Source organism: Purpureocillium takamizusanense, chromosome 5, assembly GCF_022605165.1.
Source record: "Purpureocillium takamizusanense chromosome 5, complete sequence".
In the NCBI taxonomy this organism is placed as follows: Eukaryota; Fungi; Ascomycota; class Sordariomycetes; order Hypocreales; family Ophiocordycipitaceae; genus Purpureocillium; species Purpureocillium takamizusanense.
The window spans coordinates 2263701-2288652 of NC_063072.1; the positions used below are offsets into that span (position 1 = coordinate 2263701).

At 60.1% G+C, this 24952-nt stretch overlaps 10 protein-coding genes across 10 annotated transcripts; 8 read left to right on the top strand and 2 right to left on the bottom strand.

Annotated features, from left to right (window-relative positions):
- Positions 1-750: 750 nt before the first annotated feature.
- JDV02_006259 (uncharacterized protein) lies at positions 751-7604 on the top strand. The gene is made up of 3 exons (XM_047987636.1): positions 751-1099; positions 1279-5125; positions 5181-7604. Coding segments are annotated over exons 1-3 (6057 nt in total). The 5' UTR covers positions 751-1097; the 3' UTR covers positions 7389-7604.
- Positions 7605-8008: 404 nt separating this feature from the next.
- DAD1 (Dolichyl-diphosphooligosaccharide-protein glycosyltransferase subunit dad1) lies at positions 8009-8713 on the top strand (the record flags this gene model as incomplete). The annotated part of the gene is made up of 3 exons (XM_047987637.1): positions 8009-8149; positions 8337-8399; positions 8558-8713. The coding sequence occupies 3 exons, from the start codon at positions 8009-8011 to the stop codon at positions 8711-8713; spliced, it is 360 nt and encodes a 119-aa protein (XP_047843623.1).
- An 814-nt stretch (positions 8714-9527) lies between these two features.
- rho4 lies at positions 9528-10481 on the bottom strand (the record flags this gene model as incomplete). The annotated part of the gene is made up of 3 exons (XM_047987638.1): positions 9528-9893; positions 9948-10151; positions 10224-10481. 3 exons carry the CDS (start codon positions 10479-10481, stop codon positions 9528-9530), a joined length of 828 nt encoding a protein of 275 aa, XP_047843624.1.
- A 1576-nt stretch (positions 10482-12057) lies between these two features.
- Positions 12058-12805, top strand: ELC1 (elongin C; the record flags this gene model as incomplete). Its single annotated transcript, XM_047987639.1, has 4 exons — positions 12058-12193; positions 12263-12311; positions 12585-12725; positions 12784-12805. The coding sequence occupies 4 exons, from the start codon at positions 12058-12060 to the stop codon at positions 12803-12805; spliced, it is 348 nt and encodes a 115-aa protein (XP_047843625.1).
- A 1117-nt stretch (positions 12806-13922) lies between these two features.
- JDV02_006264 (uncharacterized protein) lies at positions 13923-16038 on the bottom strand. Its single transcript, XM_047987641.1, has 2 exons — positions 15643-16038; positions 13923-15512 (listed from the first exon to the last, which is right to left on the bottom strand). Exons 1-2 carry the CDS (start codon positions 16024-16026, stop codon positions 15102-15104), a joined length of 795 nt encoding a protein of 264 aa, XP_047843626.1. The 5' UTR covers positions 16027-16038; the 3' UTR covers positions 13923-15101.
- JDV02_006263 (uncharacterized protein) lies at positions 14110-15241 on the top strand (the record flags this gene model as incomplete). The annotated part of the gene is made up of 3 exons (XM_047987640.1): positions 14110-14227; positions 14292-14907; positions 14984-15241. The coding sequence occupies 3 exons, from the start codon at positions 14110-14112 to the stop codon at positions 15012-15014; spliced, it is 765 nt and encodes a 254-aa protein (XP_047843627.1). The 3' UTR covers positions 15015-15241.
- Positions 16039-17166: 1128 nt separating the features above from the next.
- JDV02_006265 (uncharacterized protein) lies at positions 17167-17721 on the top strand (the record flags this gene model as incomplete). Its single annotated transcript, XM_047987642.1, has 3 exons — positions 17167-17286; positions 17371-17520; positions 17659-17721. The coding sequence occupies 3 exons, from the start codon at positions 17167-17169 to the stop codon at positions 17719-17721; spliced, it is 333 nt and encodes a 110-aa protein (XP_047843628.1).
- Positions 17722-18334: 613 nt separating this feature from the next.
- Positions 18335-21067, top strand: JDV02_006266 (uncharacterized protein). The gene has a single exon (XM_047987643.1). It carries the CDS (start codon positions 18499-18501, stop codon positions 20548-20550), a length of 2052 nt encoding a protein of 683 aa, XP_047843629.1. The 5' UTR covers positions 18335-18498; the 3' UTR covers positions 20551-21067.
- A 426-nt stretch (positions 21068-21493) lies between these two features.
- Positions 21494-21880, top strand: JDV02_006267 (uncharacterized protein; the record flags this gene model as incomplete). The annotated part of the gene is made up of 1 exon (XM_047987644.1): positions 21494-21880. The coding sequence occupies one exon, from the start codon at positions 21494-21496 to the stop codon at positions 21878-21880; it is 387 nt and encodes a 128-aa protein (XP_047843630.1).
- Positions 21881-22691: 811 nt separating this feature from the next.
- DBR1_2 (lariat debranching enzyme) lies at positions 22692-24841 on the top strand. Its single transcript, XM_047987645.1, has 3 exons — positions 22692-22844; positions 22906-23007; positions 23075-24841. Exons 1-3 carry the CDS (start codon positions 22791-22793, stop codon positions 24545-24547), a joined length of 1629 nt encoding a protein of 542 aa, XP_047843631.1. The 5' UTR covers positions 22692-22790; the 3' UTR covers positions 24548-24841.
- Positions 24842-24952: the final 111 nt, after the last annotated feature.

Genomic DNA, 24952 nt, shown 5'->3' on the forward strand with positions numbered 1-24952 from the left:
CTGATGAGCGGCCCACCTGGGGGCACCAGCTACTGATGCTCGGACTTTCAAGGTTGCGTTTGTCATAGAAGCGATGGGACCGCCTCAAGGTTTCTGTTGGTGCATGTGCGTGCGCTGGGCTGCCCGAGGCGCCCCCGTTTGGCGGCTTGCATGCGCTACCGCTGCCAGTTCAATTGGTGGCCCTGGCAGCGGCAGCGGCAACGGCAGCGGCAGCAGCACACTGGTAGCCATGAACCCCCGTACCAAGGCACGTACATAGAGGCACGAAGGGAGGCACTAACTTATCAGGTACTAAGGTAACCTGGCGTCGGGTAGTACGTAGCACCAACAGCACGCCTCGCACGAACGTCGCTGCAGTCAAGGCAGTGAGCCAACTGCAAATATGAATAACGGAAACACGGGGGAAGGCTTACAATGCACGCCATCTTCGAAACCGTGAGCAGACTATGTTCCCTCGCGACTTCCAAGTCTCTTTCCGCATGACGCCGCTGTGCATCGCATCCAAACCCTTCCTTGCCGTCCGAGTAGACCGAAGTTGAAGGCATCGTCAAGTGATGATTGATGCCCCTCCTCTTCTCCCCCCAAAAACCAAATGGAACCAAACGTCGAGGCCCAGCGGCCACCCCGCCCAAAACAGCCTAGCGCGCGGCGGCAGTTTGGCCTGACCCAATCCAACCAAGCGCCACGCGATCCGGGCGTATTTTGAAGGGCTGACGGCCGGCAGGACCACCTCAACCTTCAATCCTGCACCCCATCCCATTCACCCTCACTCTCAGTATTCATTGCCTTGGGCCCCTGTGCCAGCTTGGCGACCCGCCCGGCCTTGAAGCACGCGAGACCTCGCCGTCGAGGCAGTTTACAGCCCTTTTGGACGTCCCTGGGGGTGCCGCCGCCGTCACCTGCTGGTTGCCTGCTCTTCACGGGGCGCGCCACTGCACGGCCTCGTTCATAATTGCCGAGGGTCAAACGCCGGGCCTCAAACCTTTTCTTACCTTGTTCATTCTGACCTCCTACGTCCACGTCTCCCTCATTCCCCTTCCCGGATGGGACCATAGCCACCTGCGCATCGAGTGTTGGGCTCCTGCCCGCCATACGTTATGTACGTATTCTCCAGCCTGGCTTCCTAACTCTTGCCATGCATCGAACTCCTCGCAGCCGTGGTCAAGGCCGTAACCACCGCGGTGGGCGCGGCCGCGGTCAGCGCGCGGGATTCTTCGGGACTGGCTGGGAGCCGCCCGGCCCTGGTGCATATCTTGCTCACAACATTTCACCCCTCAGGGCGTCCAGGTACTCCAGGTACGAACCCGACCGCCGGTCGAGGTCTCCTAGAGATCGTTCGCCGGACCGTTTCGACAGGAACTCGCAGTATGGCGATGGAGACAGGCGGCGCTCTTCAGCCGAATCGCGACCAAACGCGCCGGGCTTTCAGAGCCGCGATTCCTTCGGCCGAGAGCCCCCGCGCGGGCCTAAGGCGCTCGTCGATGCTCCCAGCGGCCCTCGCGGCGGAGGTTTTGCCGGCGACTTCAGAGGCGGAAGGGGCCGCGGTCGTGGACGAGCCTGGCCCGCGAGAGATGAGTCTCGGGATCGCGGTCGAGAGAGGGACATGGATTACCGAGACAGGTATCGCGACGAGAGGAGTCGAGACCGTGACCGAGACAGAGATCGAGACCGCGACCGAGATCGAGACCGAGATCGTGACCGCGACTGGAGAGAGACCAGAGAATTTCGATCCCGACGCTCTCCTCTTGGCCGAGCGCGGTCGCCAGCTCGCGACTTCAGAGACCGAGACCGAGATGGGTCCGCCATTGCCGACGCCGACAGGTCCCGACGCGGGTCACGGGACGGCGGTCCGCCTTCTGCAGGCTCTACGTCCTCGGATCCACAGTTTGGGATGCCTCCCTTTGGGCGTGGCGGGAGTTTCATGCGTGGTCGCGGCGGTAGAGGCGGTAGGGGCGATTGGTCCTCGGACAGAGGCCGCGGTCGTACCCCATATGATGAGCGAGGTGATCGCTACCCTCGGAGCCGATCTCAGGAAGGGCGATGGGGCCGAGATCGAGACGAGCGGGACCGTGGCGACAGATATCCTCCCGAAGCCGATGCGCGACGAGACCCTCGCGACGAACGAGAAAGGGGCGAGCGCGACTTGATACGGCCCAAGAAGGAAGCGCGGCCGTCCATCTCCCAGGAACCCTCACAGGTCCGCGACGTGTCACCCCCACCCGTTGCACCTTCGGCACCGGCGTTTGGGTCCGTGCCCAGTCGTAGTGCCAGCGGGAGTGACGCCCCGGCGGCTTCTTCAGCCACCGGCAAACCTCCTCCGACCGCTCCGCGTGCGTACAGCGAGCGACCTGTCTCCGCCGGCCACGACTCTGTCCTTCCGACTGGACTGTCCCGAAAGTCGGTTCACGATGCGGCTCAGATACCTGTCGGGCCGCGGGCGCAGCAATCTCATTCGGGTAGCAAGCAGTGGGCCAACCCCAACCTCAAAAAGGGCCCGCAATCGCCACAGAGTGCCAGACCGCAGACCTTTTCGCAGACTGGACCGGCTTCTGTACGTCGCGAAAGCTCTCAAATCGACCATACTGAGCAGAGTCGACCTCGGAGTAGCGATGCCAAAGCGGACTCTAGGCCATCGGGTTTTGAAGACAGGTCTCGGTCTCACTACAGCGCTGAACCTGGAGAGATCGTTAAGTTCGAGCCCGAAACTCGGGACCAGGGCGATTACAGAGACCCAGGCGCAAAATCCGCCTCTGCCGGCAATTCTCCTGCTTTTCGATCCTTGTCCAAATTTCCCAATGGCAAAGTCGCGGAGCCAGAAAAGCCGAGCAAACAACAGCCCGTGGAGGCACCGAAGCGACGTCGAAGAATGCCGACTGTCCCAGTTGTACGATTCGCAGTACCTGCCAAGAAACCGCCGGTGCAAGAACACGACTCCGAGTCGGACGATGACGACATGGCCGATTACTTCGATATGGAGATACAAAAGACCGAGGCCGAGCTCAGCAAACTTCCCAAGCCAAGCCTCCCCCGCGGCGTGGTGGCACGATACGCGGCCATGTCCCACGGTGCGATGGCCGAGTTGCTTAGCAAAAGCGAGGGCTTGACCGAGATGCTTGGTGCGATTCCCGAAGAAATCCGTGTTGCTGAAGTCAAACCAAGCGAGCAGTTGCCTCCTAAACCCAAAGCCGACAACGAGACGATGGCGCCGGGTTCGAAAAAGGAGGAGCCGACTTCGTCCGACACGCTGGCCAAGGTGCCTGAGCTTACAGAGGCTCCCGAGCCTCAACCAACGACAGATGCAATGGATATCGACGTCCCAAGCGCCGATGCACCAGCACCTGAAGTACCGCAAATATCTTCGGCCGAGACCAAGGCGGATGCGGAGGCAAAGGGAAGCAGTGTTGGTCCAGCGCCGTCAACGAATGACGTTGGTGCCGGGTCCGCTGAACTTTCGCGACGGTCCGTTCCATCGGAAACGACGGGTGTCGGGTCGAAGCCCCCGAGTACTCCGTCGCAAATCCCGGACGAGGACGATGACGAGACCGAATCCGAGGACGAGGCATTCGTGGATGTCGAAACGGTGCGCAGGTACATGAAGACGCCGCCGATCGATAGTCTTCCGAACTACTTCACTGGCCAGGATTGGTCCAAGGACGAAGATTTTCTCGCCACACTCGACTCCGATCCTGTTGTTGACAATTTCGTGGCCAAACATCTGGATAAGATACATATTCAGGAGAAGGAAGAGCAGATCAAAGCACAAAAGGCATACGAGGACAATTATGTTCAGTACCTCCACTTCACCCTGTCCAGCGACCCCATCGCCGTCAAGAGTCGAGACAAGTTCTCCGTTGCAGCCCCCGTGCCTGAGGTCCCTGGTACCGCGACTCCCGAACCCGTCCCGAAGCCAGAGGGACGCGGCGCCAGAAGATTTGCCTCTGAGCGCGATTTGGAACGCGTGTTGCAGGCATCCATGCGCGAAGACGAGGAGCGCAAGGAGCGAGAGCTTCGGGCCCAAAAAGAAAAGTACCGCAGCGAGAAGGAAGCTGTGATCCCCGACATGTACTGGGATGCCGAGCAGCGGGCAAAGGCACAGTACACGGATCGCTCAGGATACACGCCTGTGGAACGCCTTGTTTCGGCTTGGCAGGTGTTGCCCCCGGTCAACAACTTCACGGCAGAGGAGGCGGAGCTCTTTGAGAAGGCATATTTGGAGTTCCCCAAGCAGTGGGGCCGAATCGCCGACGCCGTTCCAAACCGTGACTTCCGCGCTTGCATACAGTATTATTACCTGATGAAGAAGGAGTTGAACCTTAAGGAGAAACTCAAGAAGCAGCCAAGACGACGCAAGAAGGGTGGCCGAGGCAAGCAACGATCTAGTGCATTGGTGTCGGAGCTTGGAAATGCAGAGCAGGATGGGGAAGAGACACAGGACACTGGGGACAACGGGGAACGGAGGCGACCACGACGCGCCGCGGCGCCCACTTGGGGTTTCGAGCAGCCGGCGACCGACAGCGAGAATGCGACTCCCGCTGGGACTCCTGGTCGCCGCGGGGCATCGGCCGCGGCGAGGGCAGAACAAGGCGAGAAGGTGGACGGCAGAAAAGGCAGGCGTAAGGCTGCCAAAGACAAGGAGGCCAAGGGCGCGAAGGCGGGCCAGAACCTCGCCGCTGCGGCCACACCGTCGTCTGCGCGCGGGCGCTCGCGATCCAGCTCGCGCGTGCCGCCCAACATTGAGGCTCCGACGCCAGCTCCGGCAGAACCGAACCGTGCGCCTGCTGCGTTCGAGCAGCCGCCGGCCCATGCTGGCATTCAGCCCCCGTTTCCAGTGCAGCAGCAGCAACAGCCCGTGCAAGCTGCTGAGCGGCCGAAGCCCCTTGCCGCGTCATCCATCGCCGAAGTCATGGCAGCGCCATCGTTGCGGCCGGAACCGCCGCCACCGCCGCAGCAGCCGTCCATGACTTCCTTCCACCTGGCTCAACCCCAATCTGAGCGCAAGACGACCACGCAGGCCTCAAGCTACTGGAGCGTGTCAGAGGCGAACGACTTTCCGCATTTATTGCGGGCTTTCGGGTCGGACTATGCAGCTATCGCCGCCCATATGGGTTCCAAGACGGCCGTCATGGTAAGTGGCAGTAGTCCTTCGTTCCCGCTACAACCGTCAATCTAACTCTCTATAGGTGAAGAATTACTTTGTTCGGCAAAAGGACCAGGGAAAGCCTGAGTGGGAAGCAATAGTCCAGGAGGCGGATGCCAAACGAATGCGCGGTGAGAAGCGACCTGATCCGCCACAACCAACCGCTGGAGGGCGAGGCAGGAGGTTCGAGAACACAACAACCGTCCCTGGCACATCCAGACCTCTGGCGGTTGCACCCGGAGTGGACGGTCATGGAGAGCCCTCACAGGCGAAGATGGATGTTCAGCCTCAACAGGCTCGACCCCAAGGGTTCCCGGGATATGGAGTGCCGATTGCACAGGCTCCTGCCCAGCAAGCTCTTGCGCAACCTGGACCCCAGCCCGGGCAGCAGCCGATTGCTATGCAGCAACACCCCGCCGCCGCCGCTGCCGCCGCCGCACCTCCGGCATCGCAAGCCATGTCCCCCGGCAATCGCCCCCTCCGTGCGCCGCTACAGCCTTTCGGTTTCCCTGAGCGCGAACGCGAGCCTGCTCCACCGGCTCAACAACAACAACAACAACAACAGCGGGCCCAACTCCCTCAGAAGGCTGGGAGCTCTGCGGTACCAGAGCTTCGCGAACAACGACCGCTTGCGGCTGCGCAGCCCCTCCCAGCAGCGCATCAGGAGGCGATGATGGAACGACAGAAGATGGAGATGCAGCAGAGGGAACGGGAGCGAGAAATAGAGAGAGAGCTCCAGCGCCAGTCGGAGCGCCAGGCCATGAGGATGACGCAGCAAGAGGCCGAGCTCGCTGCCCAGCGCCACTACGACCCGTACGGTCACCGCCAGCAGTCGAGCCTCGGGGGTGGCCCAAGGGAGCCCCTGTCGCTGGCTAGACCCCCATCTCAGGAGCCGTCTCGATCTGCTGCTGGGCAGCCGTATCCCCCTTCTATGCAGCAGCAGGCTGTCCATGCTGCTCGGGGCATGATGGGCGAGCTTGGCGCTGCTCAGTCGCCGCCTATGGGCCCCAACCCCGGCAGGCCGGCCTCGTCACTCCAGCAAAGGCAACCCCCTGGGCCCGGCCCGGAGCCATATGGCGTTGCGCCTCCAGCAGCGCCTCCGAGCCGACCACCAGAACCACGTAAGACGTCCAACATTATGTCTCTGCTAAATGACGATCCACCGCCCACGGCGAAGAGAGTCAGCGATGTTGCGAGCACCGCTGGACACTCGGCGACACCGCCACCGCAAGGCATGGGTCGCCCTCCACCTGGGCCGGCGCCGCCATCGCAAATGCGCCGCGAGCCAGAGCCACAATACTCTCCCTATGGGCGAACACCATCCGGCGGCCCAAGCATGCCTCCGTTAAAGCCGACGTACGGAGGGTCTCCCAACCCCCCACCGCCAATGGGTTCAGCCGCTTCGGAGAGGGAATATTATAGACAGCATCCATATCAGCCACAGCCAGGGCACCACAGCAGTGGCACCAACTCGCCCCAGACGTCACAGCGCTATCCACCCCCCGGACAGCCAGGCCAGGGCCAATATCCGCCACAGAGTGGCTATCCCACGGCATACGGAGGTGGTGGTCAAGTGCCCCACGCGGGATCGCCTCCGCCGCCACAATATGCAGTACACCAACCCGTCCCACGGGGTCGTGAGATGCCCCAGGGCGGGCGTGACAATGCATGGCCGCAGCAGGGCCATCAGCAGCAGCAACCGCCGCCGCCGGCGATGCAGCAAGCAACTGGGTGGCCGACGCAGGCCACCAAGTCTCAAGCTCCTCCGCCCCAGCAGTCATGGCCACAACATCCGTCCAGCACGCCGAAACCGTCGACGCCGGCGCCAGCATGGTCTGCCGCGCCGCCGCCTCAACAACCTCACCCCATGAGCATGCGGGACGAGCGCGGCGCATCGATGTACGGGGCCGGCTCTCAGCCCCCGCAGCACCGCTACGGACCACCCGCTTCTCGAGGACCGGAACAAGTGCCCCCGCCAGCACAGGCATACCCTCGGTATGTCTCGACACCAGGACCTGTCGGACCGCGAGACCCAAGGGAGCAGGGCAGGAGTTACACACCGGGTGTGTATGACGCACGCGGACCTCCACCGCCGGCTCCTGGGCAGGCGTACCCAGGACCGGACCCGCGAGAGCTGTCGCTCCGAGACAGCCGTGACCCGCGCGATCCTAGGGATCCCCGGGAGATGATGGCCAGGGGGCTCCGGCCCCACGAGTACGAGCGCCATCCGGAGAACCGATACGGACGATGAGGGAGCAAAGGGTGGGAAGAGGGGCTGCGACAGGTCATTAGACGGCTATGATGACTTACTCTTGTACAAATGACGAATGAGGAGGGGGCCAGGCGGGCTTCGGGGGAGGGGAACTGCGACGGCGTTGGACAGGGAAGGTGTATTGGACAAGCGGCCGACTTGGCTGCATGGAATTCGTGATGATGGGTGTGGCTTCTTACTGGTAGAATATGAAAGCGTACTACTGTACATGTGTACTGGACTAACCTGGCTGGCTTTCTGTGCATGAATGGATGCTGGTGGCCATGGTGAACTTGAGATCATGTTTCAGAGGAGCCTTGAGTTCCACCCCCACCAGCCCAAGAAGAGCCGCCACCGCAGGGCCCACCAGCAGCGGAGAGCTCAACCTAGCAGGCGGCCCGCGGCGCGTCATGGCCGTCGCGACGCGGGGTGAGAGGGGGGAGGGACCACACTGTACCTAGAAAGTCGCGAAAACGTCGACGACGCAACACAGCGTAGCCAGCCATCCACGAACCTGCCAAGGCAGCCAGCCAGCATCGGGCTCTGTCAATCTCAGTCAATCCGCCCTCCGGATCATTCGTCCGTCCTCTACATTGTTTTCCCTCTTGTGCCCTCCCTCCATGGCGTCATCCCACCAGCGCTCCGCCTCCACCGCCATGGACGCGGCGCCGTCGGGAGCGCGCGATCGGACGACGACGACGACGACGACGACGACGTACTTTGAGCAGCACCGCGAGGCGCTCATCGGTGACATTGCCATGGTATGTATGCTTGCCTACCTTGGCTTCCCCTTCCCCTTCCACTCTTCGCCCCTCGTCGTCCCGCGCGTCTCTTCTCTGCCGCCCCTCTCCTTATGCCTACATTACGACGGACCGGCGTCGCCCAGCCCATTCCAATTGACTAACCGTTTGGCTGGGGGGTGGGAATCTTGCTCCCCCTGTGATACAGAGCTTCGAGCACGTCCTCGCCAACATCAATAAGCTGAACCGGTCCCTCGAGGCCGTCATCGCGGTGCGTCTATTGACCCTCTCCTAGCCTGCCTACATCCCGCCTACTCGCCCGCGCACGCACGCATGCACGTACGCGGGTGGGACAAGAAATGCGACAGCGGCAGCGGCAGTACCAGCAGCAGGGGCTGACAGTAAAGGGGGAGGGGGAGGGACGTGCAGGTCGGCAACGAGTTCTCATCAGTCGAGGCCCTATGGTCGCAGTTCGAAAACGTCATGGCAAAGGACCAGGAGGGGGCCGACAGTGGCAACAGGCCGCAGGGCGGCGAGCAGCAGCAGCAACGACAGCAGCAACAACAACGCGATGGCGAGCGGTGAAGAGCCCAGTCTGCAAGGTAGTTGGTGGGCTTGGGCGATATACCCCGTGGCGGATCGGGTCTGCGAAGAAGCACACGCGAAGCAACCACGACACAATCTTGTTACGATACCAAAGACACACACCCAATTATAAAGGTGAAATTTTATTCCCCTATGCCAGTTCCGGGGGCGGAAAAAATACAAGGCAACGCAGGAATCTTCAGCAGACAACAAAAGAAAAGCAACTGCATCAGAAAAGACGAGGCCAAACAATGAAGACGACAAAAACAAAAAAAAACAAAGAGCAAGCTCGCAGAAATGTTCAACGTCTCGTCTCTGGTGAACCGACTAGCGGTCTCGTGTGAGCCGCCGTTCCATATATGCCCACGCCCATGCCCATCATGCCCAGCCCATGCCATTTTCCTTCGGGTCCTCGCCCCTCTGTACGCCGGCGCGCGGCCATGGAGGAGAGTCCGCGCTCTTCAGATATATTCATACTACGCTCAGCAGAGCGACAGCGCAGCAGTTATATACCATAACTCTGGGACAACGACGCCGGTGTTTGCGGGAGCAGGTCTCGTGGGGACTGCCTCGCGTCGGCCCGGTGTGTCGTCAATCCCGTCTTCCCCGACCTGCAGTTGCACCATGGCAACGGTCGGGGGCTCGTGTTGTGTTGTGTGTGTCCGTGTTGGTCGTAATAGGTCCAGTCGTGAAAAGACAAAAAATTTCATGCAATGGTCATTACAAGTCTGTAAAGGGCCTGCAAGTCAAGCACCCAGGCCATACGAGGCCAGTGGCGCTCTCTATACCGCCGCGGCCAAGGCGCAGGGCGCGCTCAGAGGAACTGACACTTTCTCTTCTTGCGCCTCGGAACGCCCATGCCAGGCAGAGGCGTCCGTGAACGCTCACCCGCAGAGGTCCGAGGCGGTGCCATGGCTTCCTGGTTCCTTCTGTCGTTGGCGACGACAGTGAGGATGGCGCGCTCAAAGATCTCGTCGACGCCGCGCATTTCCTTGCTGCTGCACTCCATGTACTGGGCACCCATCTTCTTGGCGACAGTCATACCTTGCTCCGTGGTGACGGGCGTAAGACCCTGGGTCTTGAGCATGTCGATGCATGTCTTCTTATGCCGCAGGTCCGACTTGAGACCGACGAGAACGAGGGGCGTGTAGGGGCAGAAATGGAGCACTTCAGGATACCACTGTGCTGGTCAGTAGGGCAGACGAGGTAGATGGGAGCGGTGCGGCACCCATACCTTGTCGAGGACATTGTCAAGTGAGTTGGGGCAGTCGATGGCGAAGCAGACGAATATGAGATCCGTCTCCGGGTACGAAAGCGGCCGCAGCCTGTCGTACTCTTCTTGACCGGCAGTGTCCCACAGGGCGAGCTCGACTGTCTTTCCAGTGGGGGAGTGCGTCGGGTAGGTGATGTAGTTCTCAAACACAGTAGGGACGTATTTCTGTCACGGCGCGCGCGCCCACTGTCAGTCAAAGTCGGTGCAAAGATTTGGGGCATGTTTTCTTGATCTCACCTCTGGGAAGTAACCTTGGCTGTAGCTTATGAGAAGGCAAGTCTTGCCGCAGCCGCCATCGCCGACAACGACAATCTTCTTGGAGTAGGTGGGCGCCTCGGTGATGTGCGTGCCAGCGGACTCGCGGCCCGAAGAGGAGCTCATAGTTGTGCTGACGGTGCCTTCGCTGGAGCGTGTGCGCTGGTCGCGACGCGGCGGCTGGTCATATGCCGCGGGGGCGTAGTATGAGTTGTTTTGTTGTTGATACGACGCCATCATGCGCGACGATGTGTGTGAAGGGAGGAGGCCTGGAGAGGCTCGCAGAAGTGAGTCGACTGCGATGGGTCAAGCCGGCTGCGCGTATGGCTGGCGATGGGATTGATGTCTCCGAAGCGTCTGCTCGCGCGCGTCTCCGAGCGTCAAGTTAAGATGACGTTGCTGCTGCTGCTGTTGCTGCCTACCCGTTGCGATCTCCACCGGTCGTCTGGCCGCCCGCGTGTTTTTCCTGGTACGGGGCCGAAGCGACGTCGTCCGGGCTGGGCAAAAGCTTGTTATGAGGGAGCGCAAGAGAGGCTGATGGTGGCGCTTCGAGAAATGAGATGCGGGTGGCGGCGCGATAGTTGTTGGTCAAGCCTCGAGGAGGATGTGTGTGCTTGATGGAGGGGGTGGATAGGTATGTTGACGGGGCCGCGACGAGGCAGATGGAGTGGAGATGGGACAGATGGCCGGCGACACGAGGAAGATGGAGTTGGTAGGATGGAGATGGGGGGAGGGGGGAATCGGGCGGGCAGAGAATGGAGAGATATGGGGGCGGTTCCGCGGAAGAGAGAGGGAACGAGAGACGATCGATCGAGGAGACGGAGCGACGACGACCGTCTTTTTGGGGGGCGGAGTGGGGGGAGGAGGCGGTGGTCGCCCTTGCCCTCGCGCAGGGCAACAGGTGGGACGCAGATGGAAAGATACGAGGCGAGGGAGACGGCCAAACCCGACAATAGAAGGGTCGGGAGGAGGGCAAAGGCAGGCCTGTGCCGCGACGGGTTGCGGGTGTGACGAGGCGACGGACACGAAACATGAGATGGAGGTGTAAACACGTTGGTGGGGCAACGCCGGGGGAAGAGGGGGGGGGGGGCCATCGCCCGTGGCGGTGGGGGGGATGATTGGCGCTGTTCCTCAGGAGTGGTGGCATCAATTGTCCAGCGTCAAAGAGCCTCCCCAAGCGATCAAGGTCGCCGCCTCCACTGGGCTGGCCGACACCTGGTTCCAGCCATGCAGGGGTCGCTGCGGGCTCCATGGCGTGCCTAGCGGGCGGGGCAACCAAGTCTTCTAGGAGGGGGTTCCAAGGCACTGGGCTCGCTATGAAGAAGGCCCCTGGCCATGGATGTCCACCGCATCAATGTCCTAAGTTAGTGGAGTCTACCGCTGTTGCTGCTGCTGCTGCTGCTGCTGCTGCTGTTCAGGTTCGTCTTTTTTGCGCGCTCCACCGCAAACAACCACCCTGGAACAACCCACCCAGCGAACCGACAGTGGAGTGATGGAGTGGACGGGAGGCGTGGGCTTGCCCTCCAGCGCTCGCCAGGCGGGCTGTTCCCCCCCCACTTGTCATGTGCTGTGCCACGGGCAGGCAGCGAATCCATGGACACCATCCTGGATACCTTGGCCGCCTGCCCTGGACCGGCGCGGTAAAACGATTCGCCCAGCCGAGACTCCACCCGCAAAGTCGTCCAAGCTCCAACCGCACGCAAACTTCACACACGAGCTCTCTCTTCTCGCAACTCTGCCAGCAAATCTCTGCGTCGGGCACCCCTCGCGTCCAACCGCCGTCCCTTCCGCTCCTTCCAGGCGGCCAGCTCCCGTCATGGCGACGACGATGCAGGCCCTGGCGCCGCCCAGCAAGTACGTCACGCTCGTCTCGGCTGATGGCTTCGAGTTCGTCGTGTTGCGCGAGGCGACCATGGTGAGCCCGATCCTCAAGGGCATGCTCGACCCGAGGAGTGCGTGACGACTTGGATCCTTCCTCTTGCCCTGCTCCTGCCAAGTGACTCACCGCAGCTTGCTCGCAGGTCAATTCGCCGAGGCCAAGAACGCGCGTTGTGTCTTTCAAGAGATAAGGTGAGCGAGCAACTTTCCGTCTGCACGCACGCACGCACGCACGCCCGTCCGTCCCCTTCCCATGGGCTGGTATGACGAAATCTTGGCTTCGCTCATGACGGGAGCCGCCGCCACGCTCTCACTCACTGGCTGGCTGGCTGGTTCCTCGTGATTGTCTCAGCTACACTTGACCTGACCTCGGCCTCATCTCTGGCCCCCCCAATTTCTGCTCGTCCCCGTTTCGCTGCGACTGGTTGCCCGCGGCGAGAGCTCGCAGCTGACGCCCCAACGCAGCGGCATGGTGCTTGACAAAGTGGTCGAGTACTTCCACTACTGGTACAAGTACCGCGACAGCGAAGAGGTGCCAGATCTGGACATCCCTGTCGAGCTGTGCCTCGAGCTGCTAGCGGCGGCCGACTACCTTGGCTTGGACCAGTAAGCCAGCTTTCTCTCGCCGTCATTGAGGGCCGCGCATCCTGACGTTTACGGGCAGAGCCAACATGAGCATGAAGTAACCACATACCCAGGGGGGCGTATCGTGGACACGGCGGCGTTCAGGCGTTTTGAGACACTCCTACTTGATAAACGGTTAAACCGGGAATGAATGACGATGCTCCAGTTATCCAGGGCGCTCGATCCCCGCGACCAGTGACGCAAACGTGAAGCGTGATGGCACCATTTCAGCATATGCGTTCTGCTCCTCTACTCCTCCGTGGGCCGAACGTCTATTAGAGATGGAAGATGAATGTACCTCCCCCTCACTCTGCGTTGCTCAGTTGACGCATTGGGTTTTCGCTTTTTCTGCGGGGACACATTTCCGTCGTGATATGGACTTTGACGTCTGAGTGACAGCGTCAAAGTCTGCGAACTTGTATACGCCCAGCTATTTGGCACGTGGACTGTGTCTGTCACGGACACCGATGTGCGGTGGCGCCTGCTGTGCGCCAATCTTAGCCCCAAGATGTGCATGGTGACACGATCATGAACGGGCCAGCAGGCCGACGACTGCGGTCCGCAAACCTGGCACCCGGGTCTGGACCGTTCCTTTGTGTCTTGCATCGTGTTGCCATATCGCTCCACGTGTACAACCCCGACGTCACTCGGACATCGTGGTAGGCGTCGCCGTCGATGTTTCAAACGCCAAGGTGGCTTGGGTCAAGTGCTGGTGTAAAGCGGGTCTTAGTTGACGAAATGAGAAATAATGACGACTATTTGAGCGGTGAGATGGCCATGTGCACAAGACCGTCGACGTTGGCCGCTTCACTTTCGTGATATTTATATCAAGTCGCAGTCATCCGGCCAGACGAGCCTGTCGCGGCTATTAATGTACTAACTTGATAACCGAGCCCGGCTCTGCTTTATGAGAATTCATGGCGCCACGGCCTACCGTCATCGCATTTGGTGGTCACGATTTTGAGGTGGACGATGTTGTAGATACTCATAAGGTCCACGTAAAGGTGGTTGAGAGGTGAGATGTCCCTGCAGAGCGCATTCATATGCAATGGCACTCACACCCACGTCTACTCTGCAGAGACGGCGCTGTTGCGGCGGCGGATGCCCTCTTGGCTGCCAACGGCCGGACGTACCACGGATACAACTCGGGCAGTATGTCTCGCTTCCTTTCTTTTGCTCATCAACTGTACTGTTGTTAACACGAAGAAGCATACTATCTGCTCAATGATGCTGTTGGTGTTGGACAGTCGTTACGGTCTTGAGCCGGGGTGCTGACAATCCATGCCACAAAGGAGGAACAGGACCGCCTCGGTAAGAGACCCGGCCCTGCAGATGCGGACTGTCATTGATTTAATGCGCTCTAGATATGCAACATGAAACCTGCCTGCTCTTGCTCGAAGGAAAGTTGGGCCTCGCTCCCGTGGTCGAGCCCAAGTACGTGCTCGATGTGGCGACTGGGACCGGTATCTGGGCCGTCGAGTACGGTATTGCCCCCTCGCCCCAAAGCCGGCATGCTGTGAGACTAGATGGCATGTTGATGTGAAACAGCTGAGAGGCATCCCGAGAGCGTCGTCGTCGGCAGTGACCTCAGCTGCATCCAGCAGGCCTCTCGCCCGCCCAACTGCTCCTTCGTGCAGCATGACGTAGAGCGCGACTCATGGGAATTGTTTGGCCGCATGTTTGACTATATACACATGCGCTTCGTCATCACCTGCTTTGACGACACCCAGGTGGTTCTGCGCCGCTGCTTTGACAATCTTCGCCCCGACGGCTACATTGAGATTTTTGACGTCTCGCACGACCCCATCGACTTTGACGGCTCCGCCCGCGGCTCGACTTTTGAGCGTTGGACCCATGAGATCCGCCGGGCCGCGCTCAAAAGGGGCCGAGACCTTACCGAGGCGAAGCAGTATCCGGCTTGGTGCCGCGACGCGGGCTTCGTGGACGTCACCGAGGAGCTCATCCCGGTGCCGTGCGGCCCCTGGGCCAAAGACCCGCGACTCAAGGCCATCGGGAGGCGATGGATGGTCACCTGGACGGGCGTGCTGAGCGCGCTCAGTAAGCTCTTCGCATCCGAGGGCTTGGTGCAGGATGGTATCGAGGGGCTCCAGGAGGAAGCGATGCGCGAGTGTCTGGATCCAAACATTCACCTCGGGTTTGTGCTGTGAGTCTTCACCAACCTGATGACAGGGCCATCTCCTCTGTTTGTTTCATTGACCAACGCTCCTTTTCATATTTAGGCGTGTTACGTATGGACGGAAGCCAGCCTAGAGGTCTTAGTTGATGTCTCGGGCGTCGCTGCTTTCTGTCAGCAAAGCTGGTACGAGCTGGTCGCATCGCAACATCCCAACGAGTGCTCTAGTGTTGTCCTTGTCGTATAGACACCTCAAACTCTTCTTGTCCTTCTTGTCCTTCTTCTTGGATAATCACCTCAAACTCCTGCTGCTCCCTCGGCTGGTTGAACAGGTCCCAGGCGCGGTCCGCGATGAAGCGCGGGTTCAGCCGCTTCTTCTGCGGGTCGACGACGCCGCAGACGGTCACGAGGCCGACGTGCACGCCCCTGGGCCCAAACTTGTGCTCCATCGACTGCGCCATGTTTCGCTGGGCCGCCTTGGTCATGGACAGGACGAAGGCTTCCGGGTCGGGTCGGTGGGGGAGGTGCGAGCCCGTGATGAGCAGCGAGGGCCGCGCGGAGGGGTCCGTCTCGGCGAGCTTGAGGAGCTGCGGGACGTAGTGCTTGGCCGTTGCGTGGAGGCTCGTGCACGTAACCTGCCGCCTGTTAGTTGACTGACTTGAGAGTTTCGTTCCATGGACACCCCCTCCCTCCCGATATAAGGCCTCGGGGGTCTCAGAGCCAAATGCGTCGAGTGGAAGAGACGAGAAGAAACAAAACACGCACCTTGAATTCCTGCTCCATGTCGACCTCGCTCGTCTCCAGCAGCGCCGAGGGCCGGACCGTCGCGGCGTTGTAGAAGACGCACTCGGCGGGGGAGCCCATGTCCTCGTCCATCCTGTTGAGGGTGTTGTGGAAGGCGACGTGGTCGGTGATGTCGGTCGCGTACGTGCCGACGTGGACGCCCGCGCAGCCTTCCTGCTGCTGCTCGACAATGGCGGCGCGGTCCCTGTTGAGCTTGGCCTGGTTGCGCGCGACGAGGGCGACGCGGTTGAAGCCGCGGGCGGCAAAGGCGGCGGCGACGTGCGCGCCGATGCCCGGCCCGGAGCCGATGACGACGAGCAGGCGGTCCTTTCGACGCGGTGATGGCGGCGGTGGCGACGACGGCATGGCGGGCGGGCGGGCGGGCGAGTGTCTCGTTCTGTTGAACGTTTTGCCGAAGCAATAGTCGACGATATCGCGGGTATGTGTACGCACGTGGAGGGCTGAAGACGGGGGGGGGGGGGGATCATGAAGTAGCATCCCGGCGTCGCAAGTGACGCCACAGCGTCGTACGTGATGGAGACTTTCCCGGCTTGCCTGATGGCGTCAAGCCCGGCACTCCCGGGTTGGCCTGCCCTTTCTATGTACACGGAAGCCAAGCCCGGCGAGCTGCTCAAACGACGCGGAATCTCAACCTGGCCGACGGGCTTATTCAGGTAGAGCCACCATGATGGGCGCAATGCATTTACAATCCCTTGCCTGGGATTCAATCACATGCCGCGTCAATGACCGTCAACGACGGCGACGACAAAGCATGACGTCGGCTCCGAACTTTGCCCCACTAATGCTCTCCGGTCCGGAAGACCCACCCGGAGATGACCCCCGGGGTCGCCCCCCACCTTCACTCGGGCGAACAACAGCAGTCGCCCGACCCCGCATCATCCCGGCAAGGCGTCCGCCGCTTCAGCCTGATCATGGCACCAGCCCCGGGGACATCATGTTCATGGACGCTCATGGGGAGAGCATGCATGACACACTTCAAAGTCGTTCCCCTCTTGTCCCCGCAGCAAAGTCTGGTTCCCTTTTTATGATTCTTCTCCTTCATTCATTTTTTGTGCTCTGTTCGTCTTCTTTTTTGGGCGCTTTTCCTTTCCGCGAAACGTGCTTGTAGCAGTCTGTTTCGAAAACAAGAGCCCGAGTGGGTGCGGGTTTCACGTTGGCGATTCTTTTGGTGGGTTCGTGGCTCGTGCTATGCCCGGTTTTGCCGGCGACCTGGTTCGAAGAAACCGTTGCTCGAGCCAAAGTCGGCGCACAGAGCTGACTTACACGCAAGAATAGACATCAGACAGATGTGAAGAGTGTCATGTATAATTTTAAGACGGCTTGAAGTATGTTTCGACATCGATATAAACCCAACGTGGAATGTCATCGTCGGCCATGACTCTTTTAAAACTCGTCAAGTTTGCACTCATCAAAGCGTGGCCCAAACCCGTAAACAGCACCAAGCACAACTTATTCGAAGCCTTTGTCAGAGGAGAGTGAGACAATATGAAGCCCAGTCTCAGCGCCGTCGTGTACATCCTGTTCGCCGCAGAATCGGTCTCTGGCCGAATCCTCAAGAGGCGATATTACAAGAGGAATAACGAGGAGTATTGGGCTATGGATGGTGTGAGTTGGGCAGCAGACTTCCGCCCCCCTCCCCCCCCTTGGGACTGTTTCTATGCTGACGGGCCCCGCCATGAACTTGACCAGACTTGCGACGCCAAGACCAACATGTGCTCGTACAGAAAGACGTGCCACGGCGGTACAGAGTTTTGCCAATTCCCGGGCGAGCGCTGGGAAAAATTGCACTTTGACGCCAAAACATATCATAAGCCTTGTTTTGATGGCCCAAAGGAGAGGGTACGTTGAACCAGAATAGTGTCGCCAACGCGTCCTACCAGCCCCGTTCCGAGGGGTTAGGTTGGCGGCTGACAGTGCCGAGTGGCGGTCCAGCAGACAGCTCAAGCTATGATGAGACCAGCTAACAGCTATGCTTAGTGCTACCGGACTGGCGACTATTGCAACGGCCACGGGGAGAAGCATGCGCAGACTTGCACGTAGACGGGCGAGAGGATGGGCGGTGATGGGATGCCTTGGCGAGGGCGTATCGGAATTTGGTGTTTGTCTGCAACAGCCACGGACGGCTTCTCCCGAGGCATCGTTGGCGTACTTTACTTGTTATGGGGCACGCACAAGCAGGTGAGCGGGGATGAGCAAGGCATGGGATGACGTGGGTAGCGGCGATCTTTCCTTGCGTTGACATCCCCCCTCTGCTCGTCAATGTTTTATACGCTGATGCAGCAAATTGGGGGTCACTTGATGTGTATCATAGGGAGTCACTTATAACAGTTCCTACTTTGGTCATGACCGGGCTGTTCACCCCCATCAATCAATCCCCCCTGCACGGCGCTCGGCCCTCCCGGCCGCGTGGATGTAGGACTCGGTTCCCGGCAAGTGCTGACAGGCGTCCAGGGTGCGCCCTTGGGGGCAATGGGGCTCTTCTGCCCCGACCTCTGCCTTGCACATGAGGAGTCCTAGGCAACAGAACAGCTGCCTCTCCGACTGGGTGAGGTGAGAGGCTCTGCGCCTGATTCGGGGACGCCATCCGGATGCGTCTTGGGCCGAGTGTGCGCGGCCTATATAGGCAGGGTGCTGCCGCCTTGCATGCGTTTGCCTTGGCCCAGGTCTATATAAAACAACCGCGTCGCCCCTCCCCGTCTTACCCATCTTTCACATCAACATCGGTGCTACGCTACAAGAAACATTAAAAAAGAAAAAGAAGAAAGAGAAGCACCAAAAAAAGACAGCAAATCAAGAACCTCATACTCCCTCGTCGCCATGGCACGAGGCAAGCTGTCAGGTCGGCGGATCCAGCGCCCCGAGGAATTCTCGGATCCTCCCGACGAGGAGGAACAGAACGAGATGAACGCCCTGCTCACAGAAGAGGACAAGCAGCGGCGCCAGGAGCTCGAGAAGGCGCCCATGCAGGCCGAACTAAAACATCTCGAGAAGCGCTGGACCAAAAAGGGCCGCGGGTACATCACGGAGCCCCGGGACGACGAGGAGCTGCCCGACGACAAGTTCAACTGGTACGACAAGTTTGCCCTGTGCGTGACGCGTCGTTACAGCCGCGACAACAGTTACGTCGATAGCACGTCGCTGCAGGTCAACTCGCCGGCCCTCAAGAGGGTGCTCCGCAACGTCATAGGCCATTACCCCGGCGTATCGTTTCACACAAACGACATCTCAATCCCGTTCCCACCTCGCTGTCTCTATCACTACCGTCCCGAGTTCAAGGCCGAGCTGGAGAGGCTCGTGACCGAGGATCCCGACTCGGAGGCGGCGAGGCACCTGCCGATCCTGATTGACTTCATCAACGAAGAGTTCCACGACACCATCGTCGAGGGGGACAACCTCCGCGACCAGGGGCTCATATCGTATGAGCACCTGTGGACCATCTTCAAGCCGGGCGTCTTGGTGTACAGCACCAAGCTTTCGCAGCCGCGAGGGTTCCAGCTCCTGTCCGCCGACTATGCCTGCGGCAGCTGCCCTGCGCTCGAGCTCTCCGTCGAGTTTGTGGACTTTGACGGGGACGGGTTCGGCACGCGCCAGGCAAGCCTCAAGATCCCGGCGTTTGGCGGGTCGGCGCCGATCCGAGGGCTCAACGTCATCCCCCTAGCGTGCAGCCCCAACGAAGCCGTCATCAGGAAGCGCCTCGTCGAGCGCGGCCGTCGGTGGGAGGCCCACGCCGGCCAGCACTTCCGCCACTACCAGGGCATCGCCATCGACGTGGATGGAAACCGGTACAACATCGACTCGAGGGTCATGATCGACGCGCGCACGTTCCACCGTCTCGAGGCGGACCATGCCTTTGGCGTGTCGGCTCTGAGCGACGGAAACAGCGACTGGTCAGACGACGAGGCAGAGCTGATCCCGACGGAGAACAAGGACTCGTTCCCCGCCCTGACGGACGAGCAGTGCCTGATGGCGGCCTCGTTGGTGCGCGGCTTCTCCATGACGGAGAAGAAGTTCCTCGACTTCTTCATCGACAACGTCTCGGACATTGAGTGGAACACCAAGTGCTTCGAGCAGCTCGTGCTGCCGCAGAGCCAAAAGGACCTCGTGCAGGCGCTGGTGGACGAGCACACGAAGCGCGCGACCGACCCCAACTCGGCCTTTGAGGACATCGTCAAGGGCAAGTCGCGCGGCCTGATCCTGGTGCTGCACGGGCCCCCGGGCGTGGGCAAGACGCTGACGGCCGAGTGCGTGGCCGAGTTCAGCCAGCGGCCGCTGTACATTGTCTCGTCGGGCGACCTCGACACGAACCCGTCGGTGCTGGACGAGCGGCTCGGCCGGACGCTGGACCTGGCGAGCACGTGGAAGGCGGTCCTGCTCATCGACGAGGCCGACGTCTTCCTGGAGCGGCGCTCGCTGCACGACCTGCAGCGCAACGGGCTCGTCAGCATCTTCCTGCGCACCCTCGAGTACTACTCGGGCATCCTGTTCATGACGACGAACCGCGTGCGCACCTTTGACGATGCCTTCAAGTCGCGCATCCACGTCCCGCTCAAGTACGGCGAGCTGCCGGCCGACTCGCGGGCCAAGATCTGGCGCAACTTTCTGGGGGCAGTAGGGAGAGAGGGAGGCAGTCGCGGCGACGGCAGCGGCAGCGGCGGCATGTCCGCGTACGAGTCCATCGGCGACGCGGGCATCGCCACGCTGGCCGAGGCGCCCCTCAACGGCCGGCAGATCAAAAACGTCGTCAGGACGGCCAAGAGCCTCGCCTCGCACAAGAGGCGCAGGCTGGACCTGGAACAGCTCCAGCAGGTCATGGAGATCCAGATGGCGTTTGAGCGCGACCTGGACGGGGCGGCCGACGGGGGTCGTTGACGTCGCGGATCGTCCCTGAGGAGAGGGCGCTTGGGGCGTCTGCATGTCCGAGCAGCGGCCCTCCCTTTTTCCCCCCCGGGAGGGAGGGGGCCATCATGGTCACCCGCAGCTCAGACAACTGGCAGGGCGAAAGTACGTACATGCGTAAGTGGGCTGTGTATCGCGCATGGGGCCGGCGGCTTGTTGCTGCGTCGAGTATCTGTGACAGGTTACTGGCACGCAAACCGCGTTTCCGGCAGGGTTGGAAGGGTTGAGCACAGCTCGCCACGCGGTCGGTACCGCTGCCAAGCTCCTGCATCGCTCAGTCAACGTAGGAGTTTCCCTCGATACGGTGGCGTGTTGCAGTTAGACAGTCGGTCCGGAACACGTCTCACGAGTCCGGGGTTCCGAAGGAGACTGAAGGGCGCGCAGCATAGCATAGAACAGAAGACGTACAGGATCCTGCCGCAACAGGCGGTTATGTATACCTCTTCGTGATGTCACTGAACATGGCAATGATATATCTGATGATCGGCAACTTGCAAGCAGCCCGAGGACGACGGGCTGAACATGAAGTCGCGTGATTCGTAAAATCGGCTTCCTGGCCCATTGAGCTTGTCAAGCTGCCTTCCAGAACTTTGTGCAGCATCGCTGCGTCGTGGAATATGTTGAGATGTGCGGAGGCAGCGCAGTCTGTCTGGGCCGTGCCTACGCACTGATGCTTTGGAGGCATAGACGGTCGGCTCGAAACGCGGACTCGGGCTCTCCTCTGTTCCCTTCAAGCACCGTTGGCTTCCTAGCTTTTCATGTATATAAAGACAACGGTGAGCCCGTGTCGACTCTCGTACCCTCTTTCGTGACTCAGATCATTATCAAACAATCTAATCCGGCTACTCTTGTATATAAAACATCAATAGTCCTCTAGTCGCCCTCTCTCTAGCAACAACACTCCTCAGCCGTCGCAATGAAGTCCTTTATCGCCATTGCTGTCTTCGCCGCCGCGGCCCTCGCCTCGCCCCCGGCCGATGAGATCTGCGCACAACAATGCAACGCGGCCTTGGATAGTTGCGTCGCGGCCGGCCAGGCCATCGCAGACTGCACGGGCACGTACATCAACTGCCTCGGCTTCAACCCTTATGATCAGGTGCCCTTCAAGAAGCCCACAGCTTGCCGCAAGGAGACTGAGGGGGCGTGTGCCGTCAGGTGCAACAAGAACATGGACACCTGCGTCGGGGACGGCAACGCCGCCCAAGCCTGCACCCAGACTTACGTCCGGTGCCTTGGTTACAACCCCTACGAAAACGTGCGATACAAGAAGCCGACGGCTTGCCGTGCTTCCCAAAACAACTAAGCCGGCCGGCTCACTATGGTTATCCGCAAGCGCGGGTCGCAGGCGGCAACACCATCAAGAGCTACACCCATACGCACGCCCTGTGCCTCGGGCACAACCCCTATGACGAGGCGCCGTTCAAAGAGCCCGCTTCTTGCCGCAGATAGGAGGATCGAGGACGAGACTGAACAGCCGTCGTGAAGCGTGAGGGAAAGGGGCGAGGCCGCAGAAAACCCAATATATATGACAATGGCACTGGCCGATTACCCATCGGCTGTCGAATGTGGACGGTTGCGGCTAGGACGATGAGGTGGGAGAGAGCCAAGCTGTAGTCAAATGCAAACTCGCAGAGGCCAATACGATACCATCATAGGCATCCACGTTCTGTCGAGCAAACCTTGCCGGGTCAAACAGACGATTTGCAATGACGATTGGATCAAGCCGCCCGTAAAATGGCTATCATCTTAGCAGGACTTATTGATGCAACCCTCTGATTCCCGTGGCAACGGAACGGGCAGCGACGACACTACACTCACGGATCCCCAGGGAGGGAGATTGATAAAGAACAAAAAGATAGGGAAAACATGGAGATTCTCATTTTAAATAAAAGCCCGTGTCATGGAGAATATGCCCAAAGCGAGGCAGGTGCAACTCCGGCTCCAGGGGCACCTGCCGTTCCAGTGGGGGATTTTGCCCCAGTGTAAATTGACAGTGGAGGCAGGTGCGGTCAAGGGGTGCAACTGCCACCACCTCGCGCCTGCCCACCCGCCCAGTACCAGGCAGCACCAAACAGTGCTGCTCACAGTGCTCAGTGCTCACCATCCAGTCGTCCCGTCTCACCGAAAAGTCATCGTCAACAAGCCCCCCATCATCCCTCCCTCACCACCGCAAACTTGACGCCCGGCACAAAGCCGAGCCCAACTCACTACCCATGGCCGCCAGCACTTTCGAGGCGCAGGGCGTGCGGGTTGCTGTCGAGGGTTGTGTGAGTTGAACCGTCGTACCGATTGATTCGTGCTTGCACGCGACTGACAGACAGCCTCTAGGGCCACGGCACCCTTCACGCCATATACGACTCCGTCGCACGCTCATGCAAGGAACGTGGCTGGGATGGCGTCGACCTGCTCATCATTGGAGGCGACTTTCAGGTACGTTGACCTCAGTGCGCGTGCGCTTTCCTCGATTCAACCCTTGCGTGTGCTGACTACGCCTCAGTCTGTTCGCAACGCCTCGGACCTGACGGCCATGTCTGTTCCCGTCAAGTACCGCCACCTAGGCGACTTTCCCGAGTACTACTCCGGGGCCCGGGCTGCCCCCTACCTCACCATCTTCATCGCCGGCAACCACGAGGCTAGCTCTCATCTTTGGGAGCTCTACTATGGCGGCTGGGTTGCGCCCAACATCTACTATCTCGGCGCCGCCAACGTCCTGCGGTTTGGTCCTCTTCGCATCGCTGGAATGTCCGGTATCTGGAAGGGACATGACTATCGCAAGCCACACCATGAACGGCTCCCGTTCAACTCGGACGATGTCAAGTCCTTCTACCACGTCCGCGAGGTTGACGTCCGCAAGCTGCTGCTGATTCAGTCGCAAGTCGACGTCGGTCTGAGTCACGACTGGCCGCGTGCCATCGAAAAGTATGGCGACTCGGAATGGTTGTTCAAAACGAAGCCAGACTTTCGAGCAGAGTCCAGAGACGGATCTTTGGGCAGCGTCGCGGCAGAGTACGTCATGGACAGACTCCGTCCACCGTACTGGTTTTCTGCCCATCTCCATGTCAAATTTGCTGCCTTGAAAAAGTACGAAGAGACGGGCGGTGATCTCGGCTCTGCAGCAAACAGCAAGGAACCTGAGATTACCGTACAGAAAGATGCCGAGCCCAATCCCGATGAGATTGATCTGGACATGGATGACGATGATGCTGGGACCACGGAACCCGCTGTCAAGCAAGACAACGCAGAGGCCGGTCAGGAGGACACGAACCAAATACCTGATGAGCTACGGGCTCAGTTACCCGCATCTTTTGCCCCTCCACCACCACAGCGGCCAAGACACACGCCGGGCCAACCAGTTCCTCCGAGCATCGCCAACAGGGAGGTTCGCTTCTTGGCTTTGGACAAGTGCCTCCCCAGACGACAGTACCTTCAGCTGTGCGAGCTTGTCCCGTATGATCAACAGGCGCTGTCACGTCATCCTCCTCAAGACTCATCGCCTCGCTATCGGCTTCAGTATGACCCGGAGTGGCTCTCTATCACGCGAGCATTTCACTCATCCCTCTCAATTGGCGACCGAAATGGCCAGGTAGCCGAGGATCTGGGAGAGGACAAGTATTTGCCACTGATCCACAAAGAGCGAGAATGGGTCGAAGAAAATATAGCCAAGCCTGGAAAGCTAGATGTGCCAGAAAACTTTGAGTTGACGGCACCGCCTCATGTCCCCGGGAGTCCAGAGATTGTCCATGAGCAACCGGAAGAATACACAAATCCCCAAACCGCGGCATTCTGCAACCTCCTGGGAGTCAATAATCTCTGGGACGCCACTGACGAGGAAAGAAGGGAGAGGAAAGAATGTGGCCCACCGCCGTCTGTTTTCCGCGGAGGGCATCGTGGCGGAAGGGGTGGTAGAGGTGGCAGAGGCGGACGAGGAGGCGGTAGGGGACGAGGGCGAGGCAATCGAGGACGGTGGTAGGGCCTTCGACACCAGGTGCCGAGACACATGTTTTATTCTGGCGTATGGCATTCTTGTTTGGAAGATTGGCGCATGAAGTGACTAACACGAGCTCGTATCAAGAAGGGGGAGTCGGAGCATGGAATACGGTCAGGCGACAGCATAGGGTAGGTGCTGAGCTGGGCATTTGAAGCCTCTAGGAAGGATGTGGCTGTTGACAGATACAACCAGACAATGTTGAGCGATTGGCTCATGGCCAAGTGGCACGACCTTTGATGTGTTCTCTGGCGATCGGCTGTGAGTGCGAGTTGGAGGCGAAATATGCGACGGCGCATTCAGCCGCGGGGACGCATCCCTGACGGCGCATCGACAGTGACCCGTAAAGGCTGAACAGCAGCGCAGCGCGCTAGGAAGTAACAAATAATC

Bases quoted from the DNA above. Each gene is read 5' to 3' on its own strand.
- JDV02_006266 (XM_047987643.1), top strand. From the start codon at position 18,499: ATGGCACGAGGCAAGCTGTCAGGTCGGCGGATCCAGCGCCCCGAGGAA.
- JDV02_006259 (XM_047987636.1), top strand. The intron at 5,126-5,180 runs GTAAGTGGCAGT...AACTCTCTATAG, and splicing joins GTTCCAAGACGGCCGTCATG to GTGAAGAATTACTTTGTTCG.
- JDV02_006264 (XM_047987641.1), bottom strand. From the start codon at position 16,026: ATGCCGTCGTCGCCACCGCCGCCATCACCGCGTCGAAAGGACCGCCTG. The intron at 15,513-15,642 runs GTGCGTGTTTTG...AACAGGCGGCAG, and splicing joins ACATGGAGCAGGAATTCAAG to GTTACGTGCACGAGCCTCCA.
- DBR1_2 (XM_047987645.1), top strand. From the start codon at position 22,791: ATGGCCGCCAGCACTTTCGAGGCGCAGGGCGTGCGGGTTGCTGTCGAG. The intron at 22,845-22,905 runs GTGAGTTGAACC...GACAGCCTCTAG, and splicing joins GGGTTGCTGTCGAGGGTTGT to GGCCACGGCACCCTTCACGC. The intron at 23,008-23,074 runs GTACGTTGACCT...ACTACGCCTCAG, and splicing joins TCATTGGAGGCGACTTTCAG to TCTGTTCGCAACGCCTCGGA.